Here is a 27505-nt window from a genome sequence, read left to right as displayed (position 1 = left end):
TGTCACCCCAGGGTAACAAACAAGCAATCCCTGAACAGAACATCAATACACTGCGTATGATAACATCACCTGATGTGTGTTATGTAGGAGCTTAGTCTTGGTAGCCTCCAGTACAAACCACCCTATTTTTTGCCCAAATTTGCCGAGGCTCCATTGACAGCATATTTTACACCTGTGACTTCACATAAGAACAGATCCTGTATGGATCACCATCACCAGCAAGTTCACCTTCAAGTCATTCTCCATCCTGGACTTGGAAATAAATCAGTATCTCTTCATTGTGGTGAGGGCAGAATCCTGCAACTGCCTCTCTAATAGCACTGTGGACATACCTAAAACTCACAAATCGCAGCAGGTTCAGACAGCGATTCACCTCCAGCTTCTTAAAAGCCAATAAATCCTAGTCCATGCCAGCAATGCCTACATTCCCAAAACAAATAAATGAAAAGCTTTGGTCACCTTTCCTAATTGCTCCTCAAATATCATACAGCCTTTAGTTTGATAACCACCTTTGAAGCACATTGGGATATATTACTGTATTTGCTTGTTAATGAAATAGAATCATAGCAACATTAAACTTGAGTGGGATCAATTGTTTTATTTTGTGAATAAACAATTGGTCTAACACCTAAAATTAAAATTTATTGACTCTCTATGTTGTTAAGACTGCCACAAGAGACAGCTTGTAGCCGAATTCTTTACAAGTCAACATTCTGATATTAAATACTTTTTCCTCCACACCCAGGTGCCCGAGGGCAATTTTTTTTTAAGTTTTATTTGAACATATCTCAGGTTTGCTTTTACTTGTTGCATTTCATCTACCTGGTGAAGACACGCGTTTTACAAGAGTACAGAGAAGTCAAAGTAGGTGAACAAAATTATATTTTTAAGCCTCTAAGTAGAATGGATGTTTCTGTAAACATTAGTTCGGAGTTTTGCTTTATGTTTGCATTTACCTTGCATTAGATTGATCAGCTTTCCTTCACAATAAATGGCTCACACAAGATATTGGTTCTCATAGCTCAAGCTAAACTAAATCGCTATTACAATCCTGCCACACTTTTCACCTTAAAAGATTAATATATCAGCTACTTTTGTGTTTTCATTTGTAAATATCTGTAAAACTCCACATGTATTTGGATTATTGTCATGTCATTTTACACAGCTGGCTGCAGACGTGAGGACCTTGCATTGTATAAGATTCATTTTTTTAAAAATGTAATAAATGGCATATCATGCAGTTTGTTTAAACTATTAGCCAACTCAATAAAAAGAGGAGGTGGTATTGTATGGAAGAATGTAGATTTTTACTGAAAATAGTGTCTGCAGAACATATGCTGAAAACTCTTGCAGCAGCTGTTGTCAATTTTAAAAATGTTGTGCATCTCAGTTCCTATAGTGATATCTGTAGTAAATTACCAAAAGTGTTATATATGAATTTCAATGTTGCCCTTTTTTTGTATAAACTGGAGCTGTCATCTCCCTTATTTCATAATGAAAGAAGGATTATTAATATGTTCATAATTTATTAGAAAACATCTGTATTTAAGAATTGATTAGAGGATTCCTGACTGCTAAAATGCATTGAGAAATACTGGCCAAGTATTTAGGTGTAAGTTTAACTCTGTTTACCGAGCAGAAAATTACAGTAGGCCATTCAAGTGGCAGTGACTTATCCCCATCAATCCAATGGACACCTCAAAAGATGATTTAAGCCTCTTCTGAGTGGGTGGTCTGGACATTTCATGGAATTTATTGCGGTCTCTCTTTAAATATGGAGATTGAAGTCAAATTACTTTATCAAACCCTGAAGCAACGTTAAATCAAGGCCTGAATGACAAAACCATCATAGCCTCTTCGCCAAGCCAATGTGATGCCAAGCAGAGTTGGAATCAGATCAGCTCCATTACAAGTGAAATTATATTTCCTTCTGTTTCCTGGAGGGCCAGGAAACATAGGTCTGCACTTCCAGCAATCCCCACACTCCCCAAAAACCAAAACATCTTGGATTATCTTTACTCCATGTTTCTCTGTCTTCCTGAAACAAAGTCAGAAGGCTTGATGGGGTTTGTTAGATTATTCTGTAAACCTGGCTAGTTGTCCAGGCAACAGTCAGACTTTCTCTCTTAACAATATGCTTTGTTTTTACAGGGACAACTTGTTCTGATCATAGGTCATAGATAGCCTCCAGTGTGGAAACAGGCCATTCGGCCCATTGAGTCCACATTGACCCTCCAAAGAGCATCCCACCCACCTAGCATATCCCTCTAACCCTGAATTTCCCCTGACTAACCCACCTACGGGGCAACTTGGCATGGCCACCTACCCTGCACATCTTGGACTGTGGGAGGAAACAAATGCACCTGGAGGAAACCCACACAGACATGGAGAAGAATGTGCAAAGTCCATGCAGACAGTTGCCCAAGGATGGGATCAAACCCAGGTGCCTGGCACTGTGAGGCAGCAGTGCTAACCACTAAGCCAGCATGCCACCCTGTTCTGGTAAAACAGATTTACTAAAATAGATTACACCAGAACTATGATAAAGCTATCATTCACAGGATTATATGAACCACAAATCCATAACAGTATGCAGAGGCCGGAATATAAATAACTCAACTGCTTAATAATTACAGTGGGTAAAATGGGTTTTTCAAACAATCAATAAACAAAGAATCATTTGCAAATCATGCTCAGATTTCAAAGCCTAACTACTTTGGATTCAACTGTTATGTTATTACGCAAATTGACTGCAGGCTTTCATACTTCAACCTGCAATGAAATTTGTCTGCAGTCTATAATGTCATCCTTTATACTGAAGAAGTCATGCCAATATCGAAGGTCTTTGAAAGCATTCAAAGATGAAGAAACCAGTCAGACTTTTTGATATGTACCATTCACCTGTCCCACAAAACAAACATTTGTAGGAATTCGAAAATTTGCCATTATGGTTCAGTGGCATGCATAAGAAAGATAACCTAGATATACGTTTCTAAAATGAGTAGGTGTTATTTAGTACTTACATGAATTGGGATAGATTTTGACTTTATGCAATAAAGTCAGAATTCAATTTTACATTTCTTCCACTGACCTCATTAATTCACCATCTTTTCGTTCATTACCTTCCATTTTATCGCGCCAATATGCTTCATGAAATCAATACCAAGTTTGGTCTTCCATTGAAGAAATAGAAAACGGCAAGGGATAATACGAAAACAAAATTCAAAAGTTTAAAGTCATGCGGCTTGTCCTTATTTTAATGCCTACCTTTTGTTTGTTTTTAAATCCACGTTGATAATGGAAACATATGTGAAGTTGTCACACTGATGGGTGCATAATTCTAGTGGAACAAACATACATTGGAGCTGGTAATTTCCGATGAAAGATGTTGAGGGAGAAAGTACAGATGAACGATGTTTACAGTATGACTCATCAATATATCACTGGATCAAGAGTAAAAGCACCTTCCATATGAAGCAAACTAAAGAAGACAAAAGAGTTAGTGGAGCCAAAAACAAGTTACCTTCTGGAACACCTTTCACAACTTCAGTATATCTCAAAGTGTTTTATATCTAATGGAGAAACACAGCAGGCCAGGCAGCATCAGAGGAGCAGGAAAGCTGACGTTTCACGTTGGGACCGTTCTTCAGAATTTTTTTTCTGAATTAGAAAGATCATGACCCAAAACATCAGCTTTCCTGGTCCTCTGATACTGCCTGGCCTGCTGTGTTCTTTCAGCTCCATACTGTGTTATCTCTGATGCCAACACTGACAGTTCTTTCTATCTCTTATATCTAATGAGATTGCTTTTGAACAATGGCTTTTGTTCTAATATAAGAAACATGACAGCAAATTACATATACCATAGAAAACAGTATGATAATAGCCAGATCATTTGTTTTAGTGACTGGAGGTCAAATATTGGTCAGTACATCAGGGATAACTTATTGCTTCTCTTCAAATAATGGCATGGGATCCTTTAACTGAAAGGGCAAGAAATATACCAGTTTAATACCTGATCCAAAAGATAGCATCCCTGGTAATTCCTTGGTATTGTACTGGAGTATGTCACTCTAGATCTTGAGCTCAAGTTTCTGAAACAGGACTTGAAAGTACAATCTCTTGGCTTAGAAGCAAGTGAGTGACTGAGCCACATAGTCACATTCAAAAAGGACAGGAAGGGAGATGAGGCAGACAACGCGGTGAGGAAGAAAGGATGTGGGGAAAGTTGGGTGGTGGAGAGGAGGGCGAAAGAGTGAGAAAGAGAGATGGTATTTACATTATTATGCATTTACATAACAAACCCTGATTCCTTGTACTAGAGGCAGAATATAAAACCAATGGCATCGCAAACAGGTTTCTCAATTATGTACAGTCAAGCTGTATTTATTCAAAATATGCACAGTAGCGTTTAAATGGCTTCTGGTTCTGGTCATGGTATGAAAAAAATCACTTTGTTATAGTTAGTCAATAATATCTTGTTTTATGCTTTCAATTCAGAAAAAGTTTCATGACATATGGTCGCACTAAAAATAAGATGAGGCTACAGATTTTCACATTCCTTGGTGAGTATGGCAAAAAAGTCTCACAATGTCTGGTGATAGATTTATTCATTTTTAGGCAATAGATCATCAATACATCTGTTATAAAAGATAACACAATGTCGAGCTGGATGAACACAGCAGGCCAGGCAGCATCAGAGGAGCAGGAAAGTTGATGTTTAAAGTCAGGACCCTTCTTCAGAAAAGAAGCGTCCTGACCAAAACATCAACTTTCCTGCTCCTCTGATGCTGCCTGGCCTGCTGTGTTCCTCCAGCTCCACACCGCATTATCTCTGACTCCAGCATCAGCAGTTCTTACTATCTCTGAATCACTGTATCTGTTTCTGTTTATCACAATATTGAAGTGATGAAGTGTTGAAATGTTTCCTTTCTCCTCTCTTAAGCCTGAGTGAAAGCTATTGCCCTTTTCTTCACAAATACAAGCTAGAATGTCCTCAGTATGATTCCCAATGCATGCTGATCTAGCTAAGCACACTGGGGCAAAAGTTTGGGCACAAGAATTGGCCTCAATACCTCGGGATAAAGGGCAGTAAAATTAGCCAAGGTTCCTGTGCCTGGTGGCTATGCAACAAATCTCTCCATAGGAATCATGTAACTAAGTACGGAATCAGCAGGGAAGAAAGGAGCTGTAAGTTGTGCATCCCAATTTTCAGTGCACCACCACACTAATATTCTGGGTACCGAAATAAAACCGTGCTCCACAAAATGATTTTGGCAGAATATCTAGAAATAGTTTGATTCTACTAAATAGACCACAAAGCAGAATGAAACGAAAATACAAAAAAAGTAAAACATTTACAGGGGTGCAACAACAAGCCTTACATATTGCCATCATGAAATCCTAAGCAATATGAAAACACCTAATTGGAAATTAGCTCCACAATCTTTTTTTAACATGATAACGTATAAATAACTACTTACTCTTGGACTATTTAGACTTAAGTTCATCTGTGAAGGTGTGAGATATAGCTGCCAAATTATATTAATGTTTCACCACAGATATAACAACTAAAACTTTGTTGCTTAATCATGTCAGAACTTGCTAACACGCTGTACAGCTCATCAACACTAAAATCGCTCATTACAGTGATTGCCATTTCATCCTGAGTTACGAATATGGATTATTTTTCTGACCCAGCAGCACAAAGATGTCTCAAAAAGAGTTAACAAAAGGAAGATAAATTGGACATCTACTGCCACATGCAGCAGTCTCCCTAACAAGGATAGGGATACAAATGTTGGTGGAATGGTCTCATTGGGAAACAGGCATTAATATTCCTGTAATAAACTGTACAGTTCATAAAAGATTTATTTTGGTGTTTCTAAATTAGTGAGTCATATGTTCACTTTTGAGGCAGGCAGTTGGAAAATTTCCAGGCTCAGTGCACCCACCACAGGAGAAAGTGCTTGCAAAGACAGGATTTTTTTTCTACAGCAACAGCAGGTAACTGGATGTGGGCCCAATTCACTGGGAGGAGATTGGAGCCAGCCACGAGGGCGGTTGTGTGCCGAGTCAAGCTGTTTAAAAGGCCTGTCTCTGTGCTTTTGATTTTCGTCTTAGTTACAATAAACCAATGAGAGGTAGAACAGTGGTCTAGCTTTCACTCCCACATTCCCTGCACATTCCCCATGCCAACTAATGTCCCTACACCCACTCATGGGTCCTGATACTTTCAATGCCAACCTGTGGTACTTCCATGTCCATTCACCCACTACGCACTCTATAATGATTCAGTGAAATCTATAGTATTGATAATATGTGTGAGAAAGCTTTATGTTTTGGAAAAGAAAAGCAATTCATTCAAAAGAATTGCTTTTACTATAATTCTGTGTAAATCTGAAATTATCCAGAACATTTACGGCATCAACACTCAAAACTGTAAGTGCATGAAACCTCTTTCTCTTCTGCAAATACACATTTCACAGTTGACAAATCAGAGAGAAAATGTTATCAATCAAGTGATGTTTTCCTTGGGTTGAAGAGAAATCAGTACCTAGGCTTTCAGTTAAGATTCTTCTCAATTCCAACTTCGTTGAGACCACTTTCTCAAAACAACTTGGAGATTGAAAATTTTCCCTGAGTTGGACTAGCTGCTCATGCCTTTGTTTTCAGGTCTGAAGTGTAGCACATATATTTCAATAGCTATTGATCTGGCCACCTCGAAACTTCACAGTAACCAACCCAGGTGGGAGGTCAGGCAGAACTTATTGCAGATCACATGGCTCTGTTAATTCTTTTATTCATTTTGTATTAGAGCAATGGTCCAAGTGATAATCTTGTAAAACATTGCATTCATAATAATTGGATACCAACAGGTTGGACTGGAAAGTGTTAAAATAACCTGGATGTGCCAAAGGATTGCAGACTTTCCACTTTGGTTAACTAATTTACAATATTTCAAAAGAGTGGCAACATAAAACAAATTTTGTAGTGAGCAATCTAACATTAAACTTTATTGCTCCTTAGTTTATAAACATCTAGGCATGCAATACTGGCAGCAGGAATAGGTCAGTTGAAGACTTTTATTGACTATACCCAGAGCCATTCTGTGCGGAGGAAATAGAATCAGACATTCCAAATAGAAAGAGAAAGAAAGAATCTGGTTTCCTGTATACAAGACTATTTGGTGTGGGCAACAATAGTGGACACTTGCATTGACATAGAACCTTCAACATAATAAAGCATTGTAAGCAGGGGAGATGACAGCCTAGTGGTATTATCGCTGGACTGTTAGTCCAGAGATCCAGATAATGTGTGGGTTCGTATCCTGCCAGGGCAGATGGTTGAATTTGAGTTCAATATATATCTGGAATTAAGAATCTATTAATAACCATGAATCCATTACCGATTGTCAGAGGGGAAAACCCCATCTGGTTCAGTCATGTCCTTTAGGGAAGGAAATTGCCTTCCTTACCTGGTCTGGCCTACGCATGACTCCAGACCCACAGCAATGTGGTTGACTCTTAGCTGCCCTCTGGACAATTAGGGATGGGCAATAAATGCTGCTCAGCCAGTAACACCCTCATCCCATGAATGAATAAAGAAAAACAAATTGTATAACCAAATTTAATATCAATGCACTTAAGGAGACAGAAAGGCAGATGATCAAAGCTTGCTTAAGAAGATAGGTTGTTATAACGTGAGAGAGATAAAGAGACAAAAGTTTCAGAATGAAATTCAAGAGCTTAAGACCTAAACAATCTATGGCAATGCCACTGATGATCAAGTAAAGAAGGTCAGCAGTGTTGAAAACATCTGACTTGGTGAAGTGTAGATATGTCAGTGGCAGTAAATCTGAGAGAGGTTACAGAGACTGGGAAGAGCAAAGCCATTGAAGTCACTGAGTTACGGGTGTGGTAGCGTGAATTAAGGGTCAAATTTTACATAGAAATAACAAGGTTAACAACAAGCACCATCACATCCACAAAAATTCCATGCAAATCAGACGACTTGTAGCATCTGCACACAACATCTGAACACTGAAATCTGAAAGTAGTTATCCAGCCTCCAACATCCCTTCATAAATATCTCAAAAACAACACTGGCCAAGGGACTCTCAGTCAAACCCTTTGATTGGCTTGCAGCTACTACCTCATTTCACAAATGAGAATGAATTAAACCAGACATATTAGGGCTTCTCTATTTGAATATCAGCCTTTGAATTGTGTAATAAATGTAACAAGTCTCAATTCCTATCAAAAAACTTGTGATGCTGAAAAATTAACTTGCACATGTGTTTGTTCTCGTTTGTTCTTAGAGATCTTCAGAAGGAAAATTGCATTTATTTATCCCCTGAGTCTCACGTCTCTTAATCAGTTTTATTTCCCCTCCATTTGGTTTTCTGTGCCTGGTTTGACAATGAATTCAGTAATTGAGAAGTCCCAATTCACATACATGTTGCTCATTTACAATTCTTCAAATTGATTGTTCAGGGGACAACTTGTTTCATGTGTTGTTCACATGGATCTCAGATGGCCAGTGGAAGACATTGTGTTGTTTTAGATACTTGTCCAACAGGAATTTGCACAGCACAGAAGTACATTGGGAAAATGCAGCAAGGTGGCTCAGTAGTTAGCACTGCAGCCTCACAGCGCCAGGGACCTGCTTTTGATTCCAGCCTCAGGCGACTGTCTGTGCAGAGTTTGCACATTTTCCCAGTGTCTGCTTGGGTTTCCTCCGGGTGCTCTGGTTTCCTCCCACAAAAATGTGCAGGTTAGGTGGATTGGCCATGCTAAATTGTCCACAGTGTTCAGGGGTGTGTGGGTTATAGGGGGTTGGATCTAGGTGGGATGCTTCAAGGGGCAGTGTGGACTTGTTGGGCTGAAGGGCCTGTTTCCACACTGTAGGGAATCTAATCTAACCACTTCCCAGCTGATGGTAAAACCCACCCTGAACTTGGAAGCCACCTGACAAAGGAGCAACGCTTTGGAAACTTGTAATTTAAAATAAACCTGGCGTCTTGACCATGTCTGCCCCAATCCAACACCGGCACCTCAACATCATTTTTTTTTGGCTTTTGACAAGGGCCAAGCATTTTCTAAGTGGCTGTTTGTCTGCATTCGCTGCATAGAGGTTACAGCAATCCTTGAAATGAATTTGCATTGTGGAGAACATATCTTCAATGATGCCAGTAAAGGAATTGCAAACTTCTTGTTAAAGTTCATGGTTCTGGTTGATGCATAACCTCACTAGGTATGCCTGCTGACATTCTGAAAAGAAACTTTAAAACTTACGGTGATTATGACGCTGACCCACCCCTAATTCCCTACTCTCAGGCTAAAAAAGCAACTGGAACCAGCAGGAAATCATTTCACAGATGCCAGATACGTCTGAACTTGATTTAGGAAATCAACATTGAGTGATTTCTGAGGCTGTAGTTTAGTTGAATGTTCATGAAAGTTCTTGCAACTCATTACAGGAGCCTTACATTAGTTGTATATTCATAGCATTTTTTTGCTGATGAATTGCAGTGTTCTGAACAAGCTGAGCCATGTTCAAGAGAATATATACTAATGGACTCCTTCCCAAAGCTTTTCTTAACATGGTGAAGCATGCCGATTTGATCTATACTGCCAGTAACTCACTATTCACTTTGTCCTAGAGGTTTCTTCATTTCAGTCTATTTTAAGTTTGCAAACACTTCAGATGGGGATTTTAACCACCAAAGTGAGGAGATCTGGGATGTAAAAATCTGACACCCACGCATTTCCAGTTTTAATCGAGGTGGGCTGGGACATGGGCATCTAACCTTTGCAGAAGTTTATAATCAATTAACTACGATGAGACTGCATGCCTCAGAAATAACCAGCATTTTAAATCTGACCCTATACAGCAATGTTTTGAATTCAGGGGAGCCCATTAGTTAAAAGAAGGAAAGCATCACAGATACCTTTTCAATCTCCAGCTGGATCCACAGGTTTCACAAATTCAGCGCTGAATGAATTCTCAGCCTATAGTTTAGCTGAATGTTCACAAAACTGCTTGCAGCTTTTACAGAAATTTATTGTTGGTCCTACATTCCCAAGTTCCCTCATGATCAGACAATGTTTATTTTTTATCATCTCCTTCCTGAGTCTTCTGAGCTTTCACTGCTCCAAACTCCAGTCAGCTGAGGATCCCAACCTCTCACCTCCCTACAGCCCGCTAATGTACCACCATCGCCACTTCTAGCCTGCCTTCCTCACTGCTCCCCAGCCTCTCAGACTGGTTATAGCAACAGCAGCCAATGGTTACAACCGTTTCTTGATATCGCATGGAGTGAATCGATTTGTCTGAACACTGGCATGTCTAATACTCAGGACCCCTGGAGAAGGACGAAGTGGACCATCGACTCGGGCACTTCGGCTGAAGATCATTGTGAATGCTTCAACCTTGTATGTTGCTCTGATGTGCTGTGGTCTCCCATTATTGAAGATGGGGACATTTGTAGTCTTCTCTCTTTCTTGTCATGTCTCATTAAACTCGCCTCATTAATAACCTAACACATCCTTTTGACATCCACCTCATGGGATTCCAGCACCATCTTACCACACAACATTCCCAGAACATCTTGAGACTGCCAAAGTATTCCTGAATTGACCAAAATCTGTGGCATAACAAAAAGGTCATTCTGCACCTGGGACAATTATTTCTTCTGAATGTTTTCTGTCCTTTCACAGAAATGTCCGTCAGTCCCGAAATGCTCCACACAGTTCCTGATATTTGCTCAAGACATGGCAGACAAGGAAAATTTGTCTGGAAATTTCCAGGCAAAGACCTGGACACCTTGCTGGAAGGGATGATATAGGGTGAGAGGTTCAACAAGTCCACACCAACTCTCTGGAGAGCATCACACCCAAACTAATCCCCCTTACCCTATCCCTGTAACCCTGCATTTTCCCATGTCTAATCCACCTAATCTATGCATATCCCTGGACAGTATGGGCAATTTAGCATGGCCAATCGACCTAAGCTGTACATCTTTGGACTGAGGGAGGAAATTGAAGCACCTGGAGGAAAGCCATGCAGACATAGGAAGAATGTGCAAACACCCCACAGACAGTCAAACAAGGCTGGAGTCGAACCCAGATTCCTGGCATTGTGAGGCAGCAGAGCCAGCCACTGAGCCACCATGCCACCCGTTGCTATAAAAGATAGCCAGGCTGTTATCCTTATCTATTCTGAACTATGTTATAGTACAGCTATTTTGTATTTCCAAAGATAATCATGCTTCCATATTCCTAAACAATTTTTCGAAACATTATTATTTTATTTCACTTTTTTCCTCTTTTTAATATTATCATAACCTTAAGACATTGGTCAACAGTCTTACATTTCTGTGAAAGGACAGAAAACGTTCAGAAGAAATAATTGTTATTCATGGCTCCTGTTACAACTAGATAAGGAGAGGGTCACTAAACAAAAAACCGAAATGACTGTGAATGCCGGTAATCAGAAACAAAAGCAGTAACAGAAAAACTCAGCAGGCCTGCTAGCATTTGTGAAGAGAAATCAGGGGTCAACATTTTAGGTCCAGTGACCCTTTTTCAGAACAGACCCTTCTAAGAAAGGGTCACTGGACCTGAAACGTTAACTCTAATTTCTCTCTACAGATTCTGCGAGACATGCAGAGACTTTCCAGCCATTTCCTTTTTTGTTTTAGTTCTTTTCTCTTTTCTGGCTGTTCAATTGACCACAAGAGGACTTCTGTTTGAAAAGATTATACTTACTGATTCAGTGAATCTTAATTGTTTAGTGAGATTAAAGATCTAATTCTCAGGATCACTTGAAACATAACACTCTACTAGAATATGCTCCTCTAATGTAAATGAATAGCTTACAATTAGCCAAGGTACTCATGTGCTTGAGGACTGTAATGATTGAACCTAATAGTTGGTTGTAATAATTTTGTTTTGGATTCTTTAATACCATAATATCAATACTAAGTGTCTTATGTTGTGGGAGATAACACAAGTTTGCCACATTCGGTAAAATTCCCTGCTGAAGCCAAATATGCACCATGGCACCAACTGTAATTTTGGTGGAAAACTAACTGATGACCAATTGGGCAACAACTAAGGATGGCTGAGAATTCACACAAAGGGATAGTTTCTCATTGGTTGCATCATTAGTTTCAGTGAGTGCAGTCAGTTGTACAGATCTGTAAATAGGGAATTAAACAGCAAGAAAGCATTGCTAATCTATTTTTGATTAGAACACATATTCTTTCACGACAGAGAAAAAAATTGAATATTGCCTAAATGAAACAAAAATAGGCTGAAGTGCAGTACAGCTGGGGCACAAAATCAGTGCAGTACAGTACAAAAAGCCGGAAGGCTCGAATAGGGCAGCAGCTAAAGGATGAAAGAGGGCAGAGGCAAGAGCAAGGCAGAAACAGGAAGAAAATATGGAAAGGACTGAAAACTGAATGCAGATGTAGTGCAGGCATTCCTCAGGCATACAACTGTCAGTGGCACAGTGCTTGCAGCTAAGGCTTCCATTTCCAGTTGTGCATCGATGACGTCAAAGATGCAAACATCCTGCTGCTGTACGGGTCCAAGTGATATACCCACGTTTCTCTTGAAACTTTGTGGATTAGTGAGCCAGCTTAAATCAGGGCCCTGGTTCTCCCAGATATTAGCTGCCGATGGCCCTTTTTTAACAGTTGAATACTTGGGTTATTGCTAGAGGGGCATTATTAGTGATGCAGGAGACGTAAGGGCTTCACAGGAATTGTCAGTTTTGCAGACTCCTGTCTTCATTTCATTTTAATGTGGAATGTAAAGTAATGTAAATTATGTGGCCAATTTGGTTGTCCTGAAATTACTTATACATTATGTTTTAAAAATGTCTGTATTCCAACAATTTAATTTCAAGTTCCTAGACAGCAGATGAGGATCATTATTTGACGTAAGCAGGTCTTTATGACATTCATTTCCTAATGTCTCTCTATAATTCTCTCGCCTATCTTTTCTGACAATAATGAAACTGACTGATATGTATCTATTTAAAATTAAAATTTGCATTTTAAAAGAAAGCTAAAGTCTTACTGTCTTCTACATCCACACAGTTTGATGATTAATTGCTCTGTGCCATAGCATTCGAAAAAGTTATGGATCTGATCATTCACATTGGCCCAGATCTTCTGGTCTCCAGACAGTCGGAGAATGGACTTACCCTAAAATGTGTGCACCAGGACCTAACTATACATTAATCGCCCAGGAAATTGAAACTTCCAAAGGGCATCTAGAACTCTCTGAAGAAATTTAGTTTTGAGTTCAAATGGAGGAATTCAGAGAGTTCTGACACATTTGCCTTGAATGATTAGCCAGGAAAATTTAGTGGAATTACAAACTGTTTTAACTCACTGCTTTAACAGGAACATAAAAGAAAACTAGCTACAATCTGATGGTGATTACTGCTCATGGAAGACATGGTTTATTAAATATTACTGATACTTTTGGTTCTCATCTATGTTCTCCCTCAGTGTTGCTAAGTGGAACACTAACATACTTTTTACTGATATCAATATTAAACATTTCTAAATCAGATACAGCACAAGCCAGATGCAGATGAAGTTTCTTTCCTCTGACATAAACGTTATACTTTAATTTATTTTTTGCTTTAATAATATTGACTTCTATTTAAAGAATTTCTTTGACTCAGTAAAACATCCCAATGTGTTTCACACAAGGAAAATCATGCACATTCTGACTCCAAGCCACTTAAAGAAATTTGACTAATGACCTAGATTTTAAGAGACATTATCAAAGAGGAACGAGAAGAAGAAAGGCAGAGAGGGAATTTTGGAGCTTAGCACCTTGGAGGGTGGAGGCATGCCTCCTGATTATTGAGGGATAACCCTCAGGGATGAGCAAGTGACCAGAGAGGGAACAGCACAAGAATCTCAGACAGTTGTAAGGCTGGACAAAATCACAGGAATTACAAAGGCAGAGTAAGGTAGAATGTGGAGGGATTTGAAAACAGGGCTACAAATCTAAATACTTACCACCAAACACAAATTTATTGCAACAATCTAATTTCTTTCAATTTCACAAGACTTCTTGATTAATAATTGTCTTACAATGAGAATTAACTGTGTATGTATTTTTTTCTAAATTTACATGTTGTGCTTACAGTGTTGCTAAATGTTGTCTACGCTCAAGAGGATTGCACTGCTGGGTCTTGTTACCCACCTCTTGGAGATCTGCTTGTGGGCCGTAGCAGTCAGCTATCTGCTTCCTCAACCTGTGGTCTGAATGGGCCTGAAACATACTGTATCCTCAGTCACTTACAGGTCAGTTCAGACTTTTAAAAACATTCATTTTAATTTAAGCTGTGTGTTAGCATTCAACCTTATTCCACAAACATACAGCAAACAATAAACTTAATTACTGAACAATGATACAGCACACCAAGAGGTGAATCACCATCACCTTCTCCAGGTTAATTCGGGTTGGGCAATATGTGTGATATTTGTTATCCCAATAACAAATAAGGGTAGTATGGATCCAGATTTAACTGTGACATTCTCACAGTTTGGCTGAGGATTCTAAAATGGAGCTTTGCTGAAGAATTTATGTTATTGTATAAAATGTCATGAATAATGTTCCTGATTATGTTGCATCCAGCACTGATAATTTTTAGATTTAGGAATGGATTAATTGCTGTGGAGGGAATCCAGAAACACTATCATAACCATCGCAGACTCTTCTTAAATTCAATCAGCAATTCTGTTGAGATAATATGTTGACTGTCTGTGTGAGTGGCAATAAACCCAGGTTTAGAAGTGCATCTGTTGTTGATATCACCAATTGTGATTTTCATTGTGTTAAAACTCTTCACTGGGATCAGAAACTTAATTTCATGAAGAAACATTTGATTTTGATCACACTGAATAGATAGATTCCTAGGGCTCTTGTGATCTCACCTCTGAGCCAAAAGTCCTAGGTTCAAATCTAACCTGGGCCACAGATGTGGAAAAACTTCTCTGAACAGGTTCATTAGAAATATTGTGTACCTGGTTTGCAAAAACATAAATTACTGAGAAACCCAGCAGGTCTGACAGCATCTGAGATTGAACTTCCAGAGGGAGTGGTGGATGGGTACAGTTACAACATTTAAAAGAGAGTTAGATAAGTGTATGAATAAGAAATGTTTGGAGGGATACAAGCACTAGTGCAGGAGGTGGGACTAGTTTAGTTTGAGATTATGGTCAGCACGGACTGGTTGACTGAAGGGTCTGTTTCCATGCTGTCTGACTTTATGGCTCCATGATTATGACTTTTAGAGAAAACAGCATTAATGTTTCAAATCCAGTGACCCTTCTTCTCTTCACAAAAAGCAGGCCTGTGGAGTTTCTCCAGCAATTTCACTTCTTGTTTGTTGCAGATCTCTAGCATCCACAGTTCTTTAGTTGAAGAAAATTCCTGTTTCCCACTGTTGCTAGCCATGGTTGTTAGCCATTGACCCTAGTTAACATTGACACAGCTAAATCATTTGAAGATGATGGATGTTGGACATGAGAAACACGAGGATTAATCTAGTCTCTATCATCTCAAAATACCTACTCACAGCCAACATCCCTTCTGTACAGTTTATGAAAGGGAAGAAAACGTGGTGGAAATAAACCACCAGAAAACAAGCATGATCACAAGGATCTTCAAAATAAAAGGTTGGCACAATGCAAATATTTTGGGCACAGAATAAAGTTTAGTGCATGAAAGTGGAGACGTGCGGCAAGACCAAAATTGGGGCATGCTTTTAGTAAACTGCAGATTCAATCGGGAAACAAAGGTCATTCAAGCAGTTTGAAAAGATCCAATTTGGGCTGGCTGCCTGGCAGAGCGAAACAATCTGAAGAAATGCCACATGAATTCAAGGCCGAAAGAACTGCAGGCACTGAAAATCAGAAACAAAAGCGGAAATTGCTGGAAAATCTCAGCAGGTCTTCCAGCATCTACTGAGAGATATCAAACTTAACTTTTCAGGTCCAGTGACCCTTCTTCAGAACTGATGGTGGTGAGGAGAAAGTCATTTTTTTAAATCTAGAAGATAGAGTGGGTGAAGGTGGTAGGGAGTAGACAATAGATGGAGATAGAGACTAAAGAGAGAGAAGAGCAGTTGGATAGATAAAGGAGTGGATAATGGTCAGCCTAGTAGAATGAATGGTTGCTAAAGGGGTCTATTAGTGGCTAACAATGGTGTAACAGCAGGCCATGTGACAACAAGGCCTGGTGTGTAGGGGTTGAGAAAATGTGCCTCAAGCCCGAAAATTGTCCTCAATATTAAGTGCAGAAGGCTGTCGAGTTCCCAAGCGGAAAACGAGGTGCTGTTCTTCCAGATTGCACTGAGCTTAGCTGGAGCACTGCAGCAAGCTTGAGACATAGACAAGGGTCTTTTCCTAAAGGTGGAGTGTTCAAAATTAGGGTGTTTTTAAGGTGAGAGGAAAAAGATTTAAAAAAGACATGAGGGGAAACATTTTTACACAGAGAGTGGTTCATGTGTGGACTGAACTGCTAGCGAAAGTAGTGGATGCAGGTACAGTTACAACATTTAAGGCATTTGGATAAGTTCATGAATAGAAAACATTTGGAAGGGTAGTACCAAGCACAAGCAGGTGGGTCTAATTTAGTTTGGGAATACAGTCAGTGTTGATTAGTTGAACCAAGGGGTCTGTTTCCATGCAATGTGGGTCTATGACTCTGAGGCAGAGCTGTTGGCTTACTGTTACCTATTCCTTTGTCTAACTGTTCTTCTGTCTCTTTGCACTGAATTCCCACCTATTGTTTACTCCTTACCCCTACCCCCCAACTCTATGTTCTGTGTAAAATCCTACATTTTCCTAGCTACCATAAGTTTTGAGGACGGGTCATTGGACCCAAAACATTAACCCTGATTTCTCTCCACAGATGTGGCCAGACCTGCTGAGCTTTTCCAGCAATTTCTGCTTTATACTTTAACTTAAGATTTTTAAAAAATTACTTATTGATTAGACTGCTAAAAAACACAACAAAAAGAGTGAAACAAGTCCATCACATGTTCTGATTAAATTGTACAAAGGGCTTGTTTCAAGCAGCCTTCAGAAACACCTAAATTTTGCAACCTCCAATACATTATCAGACTATCTCAAAGCCCGTGAGGGGTGGGCGCTCACTAATGAATCTTAACCCTCATCTGCACCCAATAAAAGGATATGTGGAGTATCAGATCTCTCAGTATCAGCTGTTAAATTCTACACTGCGATCAATTTTTGCAAAGGGAGTAACAGCTTTTCTTTTCAGCAGATTCAATCTATTCCACTGAGATCCATACAAATCAGGCTGATTTCAAATCCCAACATAGTTTTATTTCCTCACTGACTGCTTGTCACATAACCCTGGTTATGCAGAGAAAAATTCAAAAGATCATTTATGTACGGTAACATAATCCTTTCTACTTGACCAACATAATTTATTCATAACGTACAAAAAAAAGTTAGTTGGGTTTCACTTTATGAAGTACTACATCTGGCTTTGATCATCATCCCACAACATGATTTATTAAATCAAACAATTCAAGTAAACATAGCAAAATGTATTGCTGTCTTTGCCTCCAAAATGCAACAATATTCCACCAAAACAGGTTCACAAAATGGCTAATCATTGAAGTAAAATTAAATGAGGCTGACTTGTGGTTTAGAAAAATTACATTTTTTCTACGCCAATTAAGAGAGCCAGAGTTTTATGGCGGACCTTCAGAAGAAAAAGAATTGCCACTAATAACCTGTCATTAATGGCACACCATTTGAGGCTACATAACAAATTCCCGAATGCATGTTTAATTTAGTGCCAAAGATGTTTGCACTAGTGTCATATATATTTTTTAAAATATTATTTGTGCACAAGTTTGTTCATGTTTTCATTAGTCATGCACTGTATCATTGGGGCTCCTGGGCAGACAGGAAACTGACAAGCCAACGTGTACTACAAAATTGCATATTGCATTGGATAAAAGCCTGAAGCCTCTATTGTCACAACATCGTTATTTCCTGCAAAGTTGAAGAACACTTTATCTCAGTTCCCATGAGTTAATTGGAAGTTTGACTACAGAGACTATAAGCAAACAATTGAAAAAGAAATTATTGACCACTTGGTAAGATTGAACAGGTAGAAAAGTTTCAGTAATCCATTCGTGAATCCATGGCAATTTTTATAAATTCACCTTCAGCATCAATACACTGGATTACCCCACCGCCTGTTATATCATTAATTCATCACTCTGAGTATAATCGAAAAACAAACATCTTTTATACTTTAAAACAGATTGTAAAACCAGAATGAACCACAATACTCAGTGTCACTATTTTGCAGTGAATATTTAAGATAAGTTGCCTGAAGGCTTGTTTGACTGCATGTTATTAATTCAGAATTCAAGCCTAATTAAGTAGAATCATTTCATTTAATTAGTAGTTGGAAAAAGATCAGTAAAGCTGTCCAAGGTGTTTTCACTGAAATTAAGGGTTTTCATTTATAAGCAGAATAGTTTATACTTTATGGAGAAATAATTTCTTTTCCATTAACAGATATAAAATTATCCTTGTTTTAATAATAAAATATATATTTCATCTCTTGGTAACTTATAAATCTCTCAAAGTGCTTAATCCAAGTGTAAAATATTTGGTCAGATGAATAGTGGCTATGATCCTTTGATGCAAAGCCTGCGGGGCAAAGTCAACATTCTAATGTCCTAATGTCTTGTGTACACCTGTAAATGAAAACAAAAACAAGGAGGAAAAAAATCTGCCAATTTACTGCTGGCCATTTGCCAATTCTGATTTAAAGAAGATCAAGTTGCTGTGCTCTCATTGGGAACCTCATTGATATTATTTGTTAAGAGAGGTCAATTAATATCGTCAGGGGTCTCGACGTCTTTTTTGTATCAACTAGTATTAGCAATGCAACATCCCAACCCTTTTACAGAAGAAAAAATAACTAGCAGACTTGATAACAATATATTAATTAATCTTCCAATTGATATGTTCATGTTAGCGTATGTAAATGAGTATGTCACGCTGAAGACTCTTTTGTTTCCAATAAATAGGACGAACAAAAATGTTTTACTTGTGATTCACGATTGCCTTACAACTATATCAGCTCTACCAACAGCCATCTCATTGAAAATGTTATCACAGCATTTGAGCCAGATCGGAAAAGGAAATGGTGGCAGTCCCAAAATGGTAGGTTTGCTGAAAAAGCAGGTATAAATACTAAAATAAGTTAGAAATAGGAACCGGATAAGGTCTTTTAGTCATTTGAGTTTATCTTACCATTCAACAAGATCACAGCAGATCCTATATCTCAGGTCCACTTTCCTGCACTATCCACATATCTCCTATCATAAGTTACCAAAAATTGAATGACCTCAGTCCTAAATATACATCACAACTCAGTGTCCACAGCTTGGGTAGAGGATTTAAAATTCTAACCCTTTTGGCTGATGAGAATTCTCCTCAGCTCAATGGCCAATTCCTTATTCTGACACTGTGTTCAAGTCAGACTTGAATTCCAAATCCACTTTGCAACATATAGGAGAAACATCTTCAAACCAGAGTGCTCCATTTAAAAACTCACCACCACACATTCATGTCAGTGCATTCAATGAAACAAGCATCACCACATTGCTGCTACTACATGTTTCTTCTCATTGATGTTTACTTTCTGAGCAGGGCACTTATCCACATTATGTGGTTTTGTGGGTGTTATGACTTTTAAGTACACTTCAGCTAGCTCTTAACAAAAATTGTTATTGGAGAATTTTACAGCACTGAGGGAAGCCAATTAACCCATCGTCCTAGTGTTGGCTATTTGTAAGTGCTATCTAACTAATCCTATACTCCTGCTCTTTCCTTACATAACCCTGTTTATTCTTTCCTTTTCAAGTGGAAGTACAGTTACTGTTTAAATAATCAAATACAGTGGATGCTGTCCAGAAGTAAAAAATACTCAATAATTTCACTTGAATTAACAGAAGATTCACAATTTCACCCACAGGATTCATTATTATGGCTGTAGTGAGTAACATACTTACTTGCACTGCCGTGATTCTCAGGATAGAATTAGCAAGCGATGGGGTATATTCTTAACCTTTTCACTTAGAATACAAACACTCTCAAGAATTTTAATTTAAGACCTGAGTGTTGGGCCTTGTAGATGTTATTTCTAACACATAAGATAATATCTGCATTATTTATTAAAAAGAAATATTAAGTTAAAAGCAATGGCAATAGATAATGACTTTGTACAGTAATGTACAGCGGGATACAGCAATCAGCATTCTACTGACTTTTATTAATGTTGGAATGCCAATTATTAATTAACAGCAAAGATGACAAGATGAAAGAGATCATGATGATGCAGAGTTGTATTACAAAAACAAGTCGGCATCAACAAAAATGCAAAAAATAGGAGAATAAAAACAGATTTTACAGAATTTCAGGCTTGCAAATGCACAATTTTCCAATTTGACTGCTTGTGTTGAAAACTGGTGTAAGCTAACATAGTGGTTACATTAACTGAGACAGGCATCCATAAATTGTAGGTTCAACCTTGATGTGAAAGTTTGAGAATTTCAATTTAGTTTATAATAAAACTAATACTGCTGGCAGATTTCACCCATAGGACCTCAAATACATCAAGTAATATCTATGGCTTATGTTGATTCCAGATCACACAGATATTTTTGACTTTTACCTGCCTGAAGTGGTGTAGAAAACCACTCGAATGAATCAAATCACTCCAAAGATTAGGACTACAATATTCCAAGGACCACTTTGCACAACCATCTCAAAGTGGTCAGTGACACCTGCATATTTTGTAGCCAACCCTTCCAGAATGGCCAGGAGTCGAATGGAATTGGCATCAAATTCCTGGTGGCCAAAGAAAGTTTCCCAAGAGATTTTAAACTCCAACATCAGTAGCATAGACAGCAGGCATGCAGGAAGTATTTTTCCTCCTTTTTTTGTTTAGTCTGAACTATCTTTAGTTGGCACTTCATGTGCAGAATCTGTGTCACCAGTCAAAGCCCGATGCAGTGGAATTATCAGACTCTCCTGTCACTGCTGTTTGAATGTGGCTGCTTCCCAATTATATGGAAAAACAAACACTATCATGCTGTAGATCTGTTTAGTGAAAGCAGTTCGAGCCTTAGACTTTTAAATGATCTGAGGACAGCCAAGTCTGGAGTTAGGGAGTTTACAGGAATAGATTTACAGACCTAATCACTATGTGCCATTTATTGATGAAGGACAAAGTAAATCATACAACTTACAAGCTGGCCATTGCTGTGGTGGAAATTCCTGAATACATCATGTTCTTGCAGGTTTAGGAAATCCAATTCACTGTTTGAACCAGGGTTTCAATCTCCGAGATCAACAATTTCAAATAAGGGTAAAGGGAGATCTTGGAAGAACGGTGTCATTATGTACTAGGAGGGACAGAAAGAGAAACAAGAGAAGGGAATCGCCATGAAGTCTGAGGAGAAAATACAATCAATAAATGTACTGTTATGAATGAGGTGAGGGGACAAAAGGAAGGGTTGCCTCAAGATCAACAAGGTGAACTGGAAAAGAATCAAAGAAAAGTGCCTGGTTAAATCAGAGAGGGAGGGGAAATACTGAGAAAATGTCAAAGTAATATTCTGTTAAAATAACAGGCAGACGAGTGCCATACAAACATGTTAAGTATTTGTCCAATATTGTAGCCGACAGTAATTCCCTTCTTTATTAATCTTGTCTATACAGATCGGAAATCTGTAACCTGTCATGTTTTCTGAATTACAATGATCTTCTTTTTTGCTGTAGGTGTGCACCATGTCAGCATTCAGCTGGATCTGGAAATCCTTTTTCAATTCAGTCACCTATTCCTTTCCTTCAAGGTAATATTTCCAAATTATCATTTCAGCTCCTATTTACGTAGAAGGCATGGCTAACAGCAGGCAAACATGTTAATTGAGTTTTTCTTCCATCTACACTAGTCTATCTTCTGTGGGTTCTTTTTGTATGAACACTCCCTACCTCCAAAATTTATCACGAGACAAGAACATCACTTGCAACTTCTTTAACAGCCCTCAAATGATATAAAACTAAGCTACGTACTGTACGTCTGAGCAGAAATCCATCTCTATGACATGGTCAAGGCGGCTGGACACTTGTGACATTTTGTCACCATGCTTGTTGAATTTCTCAGTGGCGCAAATGATTCTTCATAGATGCCACACCTAGCAAAACTGTTTCAAGGGTTCGTCGACAAGAGAGTGAAAATGCAGGTGAGGAGGCCATTGCACTCACCAGCATATCACAGTTCAAAAGTTGTGGCCTCCTCCAGTCACGAATCTAACATGGCTTGGTCTTTGCACTGAGTGTAATACGTCTCCAACCTAGTGCAAAGTCATGTGTGAAAGAAGAAGTTCATGATTTTGTTTTGTTGACAGTGCTCACATTCAAACCCTCACTAGTAATCCTCTTTCATTGCTGAGGTCAGCGTGAGAATTAGGTAGCAAAGAAACTCTAAGCATCATTGTATTGTATTGTGCTCTTCAGATGCTAATTTAAGACTGACATCTATGGTATAATGATACAAAGTAGTCAAATCAATAACGCTGACAACAGAAACACAGACATAACAGAGATTAAATCCCTCAAGTCATATTGGCCCAAATATTCCAATCTGGGCCAAAACCCTTAGTTCCTTAACTGTGCACTCGTACACTAGAGTAGGTGGTCAGATATTGCTCCAAACCCTCTGATTAGGCTTCCTGCTCTGATCACCATCCTTAATTATACAACAGAGACTGTACTGTCATGAGTGAACATAGTGTACTAAACTTAACAAAGTACAAATAAATCACTGCTTCGTCTGGAGGGACCCTTTAAGCAGGAAGGGGAGTGGTAAAAGGATATGCATTGCATCAGCTTCAGCCGAATAGTAAGTGCATTGAAAAGTGGAGAGAGTGTTGGGAGGTAAACAAGAATTAGACCAAAGTGTCACTTTGGGAATGATGCCTTCAGAATGCTGAAAAGGGAGGTTGAGGGAAGAGAGAATTGTTGTAGCACTACACTGGAGTTGGTAAAAACGGCAGTGAATGTTGTAATGATCATGGAGACTGCTAGATAAAAGGCGAGGTTAAGGAGATCCCTACCACATTTCTGGAAAGGAAAAGAGAGGGATGAAAGGAAGAGTGTGGCAAATAGAAGGCATGCATTTATGGGATCTGCCAACTACAGTGAAGGAAAACCCTCACTGGAAGAAAAGATGGCATCATCATCACAGTTGTAAAAAAAAGGTCAAACTGGACAAATGGAATACAGCCCTCTCAGGAAACAGATTGTGAGTGAGTGCAGTCAAGACAAATGTTAGTGCATTTACAATGAATATCAGTCAATGGGCTAAGGTCAAAAAATGGAGGCAGAGAATGTGAAGAAGCAAGTGAAGAGCTGGAAATGGGCCATGTGAAGATGATGGAAGGGTGGAAACTGTCATGAAAGTTGATGACATTTTCTCTTCAGGCAATAAGTACGAAAAGGAACAGAGGAAGTAAGGCAAGAATGAAGAATACTCCATATATTCCATAAGTTCGTTGAGAAGGTGACCAGGCAGGTAGATGAGAGTAAACCGGTTGATGTGGTGTATATGGATTTCAGCAAGGCGTTCAATAAGGTTCCCCACAGGAGGCTATTGTACAAAATGCGGAGGAATGGGATTGTGGGAGATGTAGCAGTTTGGATCAGAAATTGGCTTGCTGAAAGAAGACAGAGGATGGTAGTTGATGGGAAATGTTCATCCTGGAGACCAGTTACTAATGGTGTACCGCAAGGGTCAGTGTTGGGTCCACTGCTGTTTGTCATTTTTATAAATGACCTGGATGGAGGCGTAGAAGGATGGGTTAGTAAATTTGCAGACGACACTAAGATCGGTGGAGTTGTGGGTAGTGACGAAGGATGCTGTAGGTTACAGAGAGACATAGATAAGCTGCAGAGCTGGGCTGAGAGGTGGCAAATGGAGTTTAATGCAGACAAGTGTGAGGTGATGCACTTTGGTAGGAGTAACCAGAAGGCAAAGTACTGGGCTAATGATAAGATTCTTGGTAGTGTAGATGAGCAGAGAGATCTCGGTGTCCACGTACACAGATCCTTGAAAGTTACCACCCAGGTTGACAGGGCTGTTAAGAAGGCATACAGTGTTTTAGCTTTTATTAATAGAGGGATCGAGTTCCAGAACCAAGAGGTTATGCCGCAGCTGTACAAAGCTCTGGTGCAGCCGCACTTGGAGTATTGCGTACAGTTCTGGTCACCGCATTATAAGAAGGATGTGGAAGCTTTGGAAATGGCGCAGAGGAGATTTACTAGGATGTTGCCTGGTATGGAGGGAAGGTCTTACGAGGAAAGGCTGAGGGACTTGAGGCTGTTTTCATTAGAGAGAAGAAGGTTGAGAGGTGACTTAATTGAGACATATAAAATAATCAGAGGGTTAGATAGGGTGGATAGGGAGAGCCTTTTTCCTAGGATGGTGACGGCGAGCACAAGGGGGCGTAGCTTTAAATTGAGGGGTGAAAGATATAGGACAGATGTCAGAGGTGGTTTCTTTACTCAGAGAGTAGTAAGGGAGTGGAACGCTTTGCCTGCAACGGTAGTAGATTCAACAACTTTAAGTACATTTAAGTCGTCATTGGACAAGCATATGGACGTACATGGAATAGTTTAGGTTAGATGGGCTTCAGATTGGTATGACAGGTCAGCACAACATCGAGGGCCGAAGAGCCTGTACTGTGCTGTAATGTTCTATATTCTATGAAAAGTCAGGCAACACTGGGAGCACTGCTGATACATATCACAACTCTTTTTTTATTTCAAATCAATGAGTGGGGTGAAATGAAATTTCTTATTGTGAGAACAGGTTCAGGCAGCAAAGAAAAGCAGTGGTAGATAGAGATCTGTTGGCCCTCCATTTAAAGCAGAAGAGAAATCCTCTGAAAGTCATAGCAGGGATGAAAATGTAGAGAACATACAAGTCAATAGTAAAGTGACCGACCCAAATAGAATCTCTAACCATGCACTCAGATCCTGTGTGGACAGCTGGCAGAAGTATTTGCTGACATCTTTAACATTTCCTTACTACCATCCAAAGTCCCAACTGCTTCAAGAAGACCAACATCATCCCAATGCCAAAGAAAAATCATGCAGCGAGCCTCAATAACTGCCAATCGGTGGCTCTAACATCCATAATTATAAAATGCTTCAAGAGGTTGGTCATGGATCACATCAACTCCAGCCTACCAGATTGCCTTGACCCTTTGCAATTCCCCTACCAGCTACCTACTAACCTCATCCCACCTCCTTGACCTGTCCGTCTTCCCTGGACTGACCTATCCCCTCCCTACCTCCCCACCTACACCCGCTCCACCTATCTTCTTTACTCTCCATCTTCGGTCCGCCTCCCCCTCTCTCCCTATTTATTCCAGTTCCCTCCCCCCATCCCCCTCTCTGATGAAGGGTCTAGGCCCGAAACGTCAGCTTTTGTGCTCCTGAGATGCTGCTTGGCCTGCTGTGTTCATCCAGCCTCACATTTTATTATCTTGGAATCTCCAGCATCTGCAGTTCCCATTATCTCAGAGTCTAGAACAATCCTGTTTCTGGATCTTGCGAATGAAGTCAAACAGGCTGTAGGCAGTTGTGGGCAGTGGAGGAATGATTCCAAAAGACAAGAGTTCATTGATAGTCTTAGGAAACAGTGCCTTGACGTTTAGAGCTGAGGTTCCCTGGTACATCAAAGGATGTATCAGAGAGGAAGATTTCAGCTTCTGTTAGCCAACTAACAACTGTTAACAACTAGAGTTCAATTCACCAAACAGCACTTCCACTGTTGTCAGCAAATTTAATGAAAATATTGGGTCAGGCTCCAATTTCAGTGGTTCCGAGGTTGCAAAATAAGATGGCATTAGAAGCTAGGTACTGGCATGAACAGAGGATTGGCTAAGTGGCAGAACAGCGGAAGTGGAAATAAGGGGTCTGTTCCAGGATAGCATCCAGTAACTAGCGGAGCTCTGAAGGAATCCATATTGGGACAACAACTATTCACAATACACATTAACAATCTGGACAAAGGAACCAAGGATATTGTTGCTAGTTTTCAGATGACACAAAGAGGTGGAGGGACAGGTAGTATTGATGTGATGGGGAGGCTGCAGAAGGACTTTGACAGGCTGGGAGAGTGGGCAAAGAAAGGGCAGATGGAATACAATGTGGGAAAGTGTGACATTATGCACTTTGGTAGGAAGAATACAGGTGTAAATAATTTCCTAAATGGAGAAAAACTTTGGAATTCTGGAACTCAAAGAGACTTAAGAGTCCAAGTTCAGAATTCTCTTAAGGTTAACATGCAGGTTAAGTGGGCAATACAAAAGTCAATTTGAAGATCCACTCCCATAGAAAATTCTGATCAGCCTGCTCTTTTCTCACCTAGACATTCCGTCCAGCTGCAATGTTAGTCGAGAGATCTTCAGATTATGGTCAAACATGGAGAGTGATACGATATTTTGCCTATGATTGTGCATCTGCCTTCCCAAATATTCCCCATGGGCCTGCACAGAGAGTGGATGATGTAATCTGTGACTCAAAGTATTCTGACCTTGAACCTTCAACAGGTGGAGAGGTATGATGTCAAAATTAATTTCTTTACTACATTTTCAATACCAATATTAGCATACCTATGGGTGGATACCATCTTAGCACAAAATTAAATGGCTGTCACCCTGTCAGCAGCCAGAAAACTGAAAGCAGCTCCGCCTCAGTCAGTACTGGAGGCCCCATCTCAAGTCTGGCAGTCACATCATTAACTGCTTGCAATTGAGGCTCCCATCACTTTAAGAGCATAGAACCTGCCTTTAAGAGCAGCCAGTCAATGACAGGGGAGAGAGGTCTTCAATCTAAGTAGCCCCACTGGGATTGTTGGTACTGCAGCCAACCCAGAGAGCTACAATGCAGTATGCTTCGAGATGGGCAGGGCTCAAGGAGTTGTTATTGAGAAAAGGGAAGTGCTTTCTAGCACCATTTTTGCGGGGGTGGGATGTGTAGCCTTCCATGAGTCACAGGATGCTGTATCATGGCTTCCCCCACCAACTCTCACAGTCTATAAGCAGACCATCAGCTTTTGCTGTGCAGTCTCTCCATGTGGCATAAGGCACCTTGGAAATAGTAACATACCAGCAATGGGATGAAGCAATTCAGTGGCCATTCATTGGTTACTTAAGAACATCAATTGGTGTCTAGGCTAACCTTCCTTGCCCTGCCCCTTTATTCATCATGGGGCAGGCAGAAAGGCAATAAACATTCTAAATCCTTCTTCCTCTCCTCATTCTATTGTAGATTGCAAACCCCAGCCTATTTTCCAGGCCAGATTATAATCTATCTTGAGTCCAAATTAGTGATTTA

General features: G+C 39.6%; 1 protein-coding gene across 2 annotated transcripts in view; it reads left to right on the top strand.

The window, feature by feature from the left end:
• The first annotated feature begins 797 nt into the window (after nucleotides 1-797).
• lamb4 (laminin, beta 4) overlaps nucleotides 798-27505 on the top strand; it is a 116534-nt gene continuing 89826 nt past the window's right edge. The window contains exons 1-6 of one of the 2 annotated variants that reach the window (XM_048554077.1): nucleotides 798-864; nucleotides 4501-4565; nucleotides 14181-14338; nucleotides 19123-19258; nucleotides 21881-21954; nucleotides 26538-26726. In XM_048554077.1, coding sequence (XP_048410034.1) covers nucleotides 4511-4565; nucleotides 14181-14338; nucleotides 19123-19258; nucleotides 21881-21954; nucleotides 26538-26726 — 612 coding nt within the window. In that variant the 5' untranslated portion in view covers nucleotides 798-864; nucleotides 4501-4510. Of the gene's footprint in view, nucleotides 869-4500; nucleotides 4566-14180; nucleotides 14339-19122; nucleotides 19259-21880; nucleotides 21955-26537; nucleotides 26727-27505 lie in introns of both variants that reach the window. The other variant, XM_048554078.1, reaches the window with a different exon arrangement.

Source organism: Stegostoma tigrinum, chromosome 25 (genome assembly GCF_030684315.1).
Source record: "Stegostoma tigrinum isolate sSteTig4 chromosome 25, sSteTig4.hap1, whole genome shotgun sequence".
NCBI classification, from domain to species: Eukaryota; Metazoa; Chordata; class Chondrichthyes; order Orectolobiformes; family Stegostomatidae; genus Stegostoma; species Stegostoma tigrinum.
This window is presented reverse-complemented; position numbering and strand designations above follow the sequence as displayed.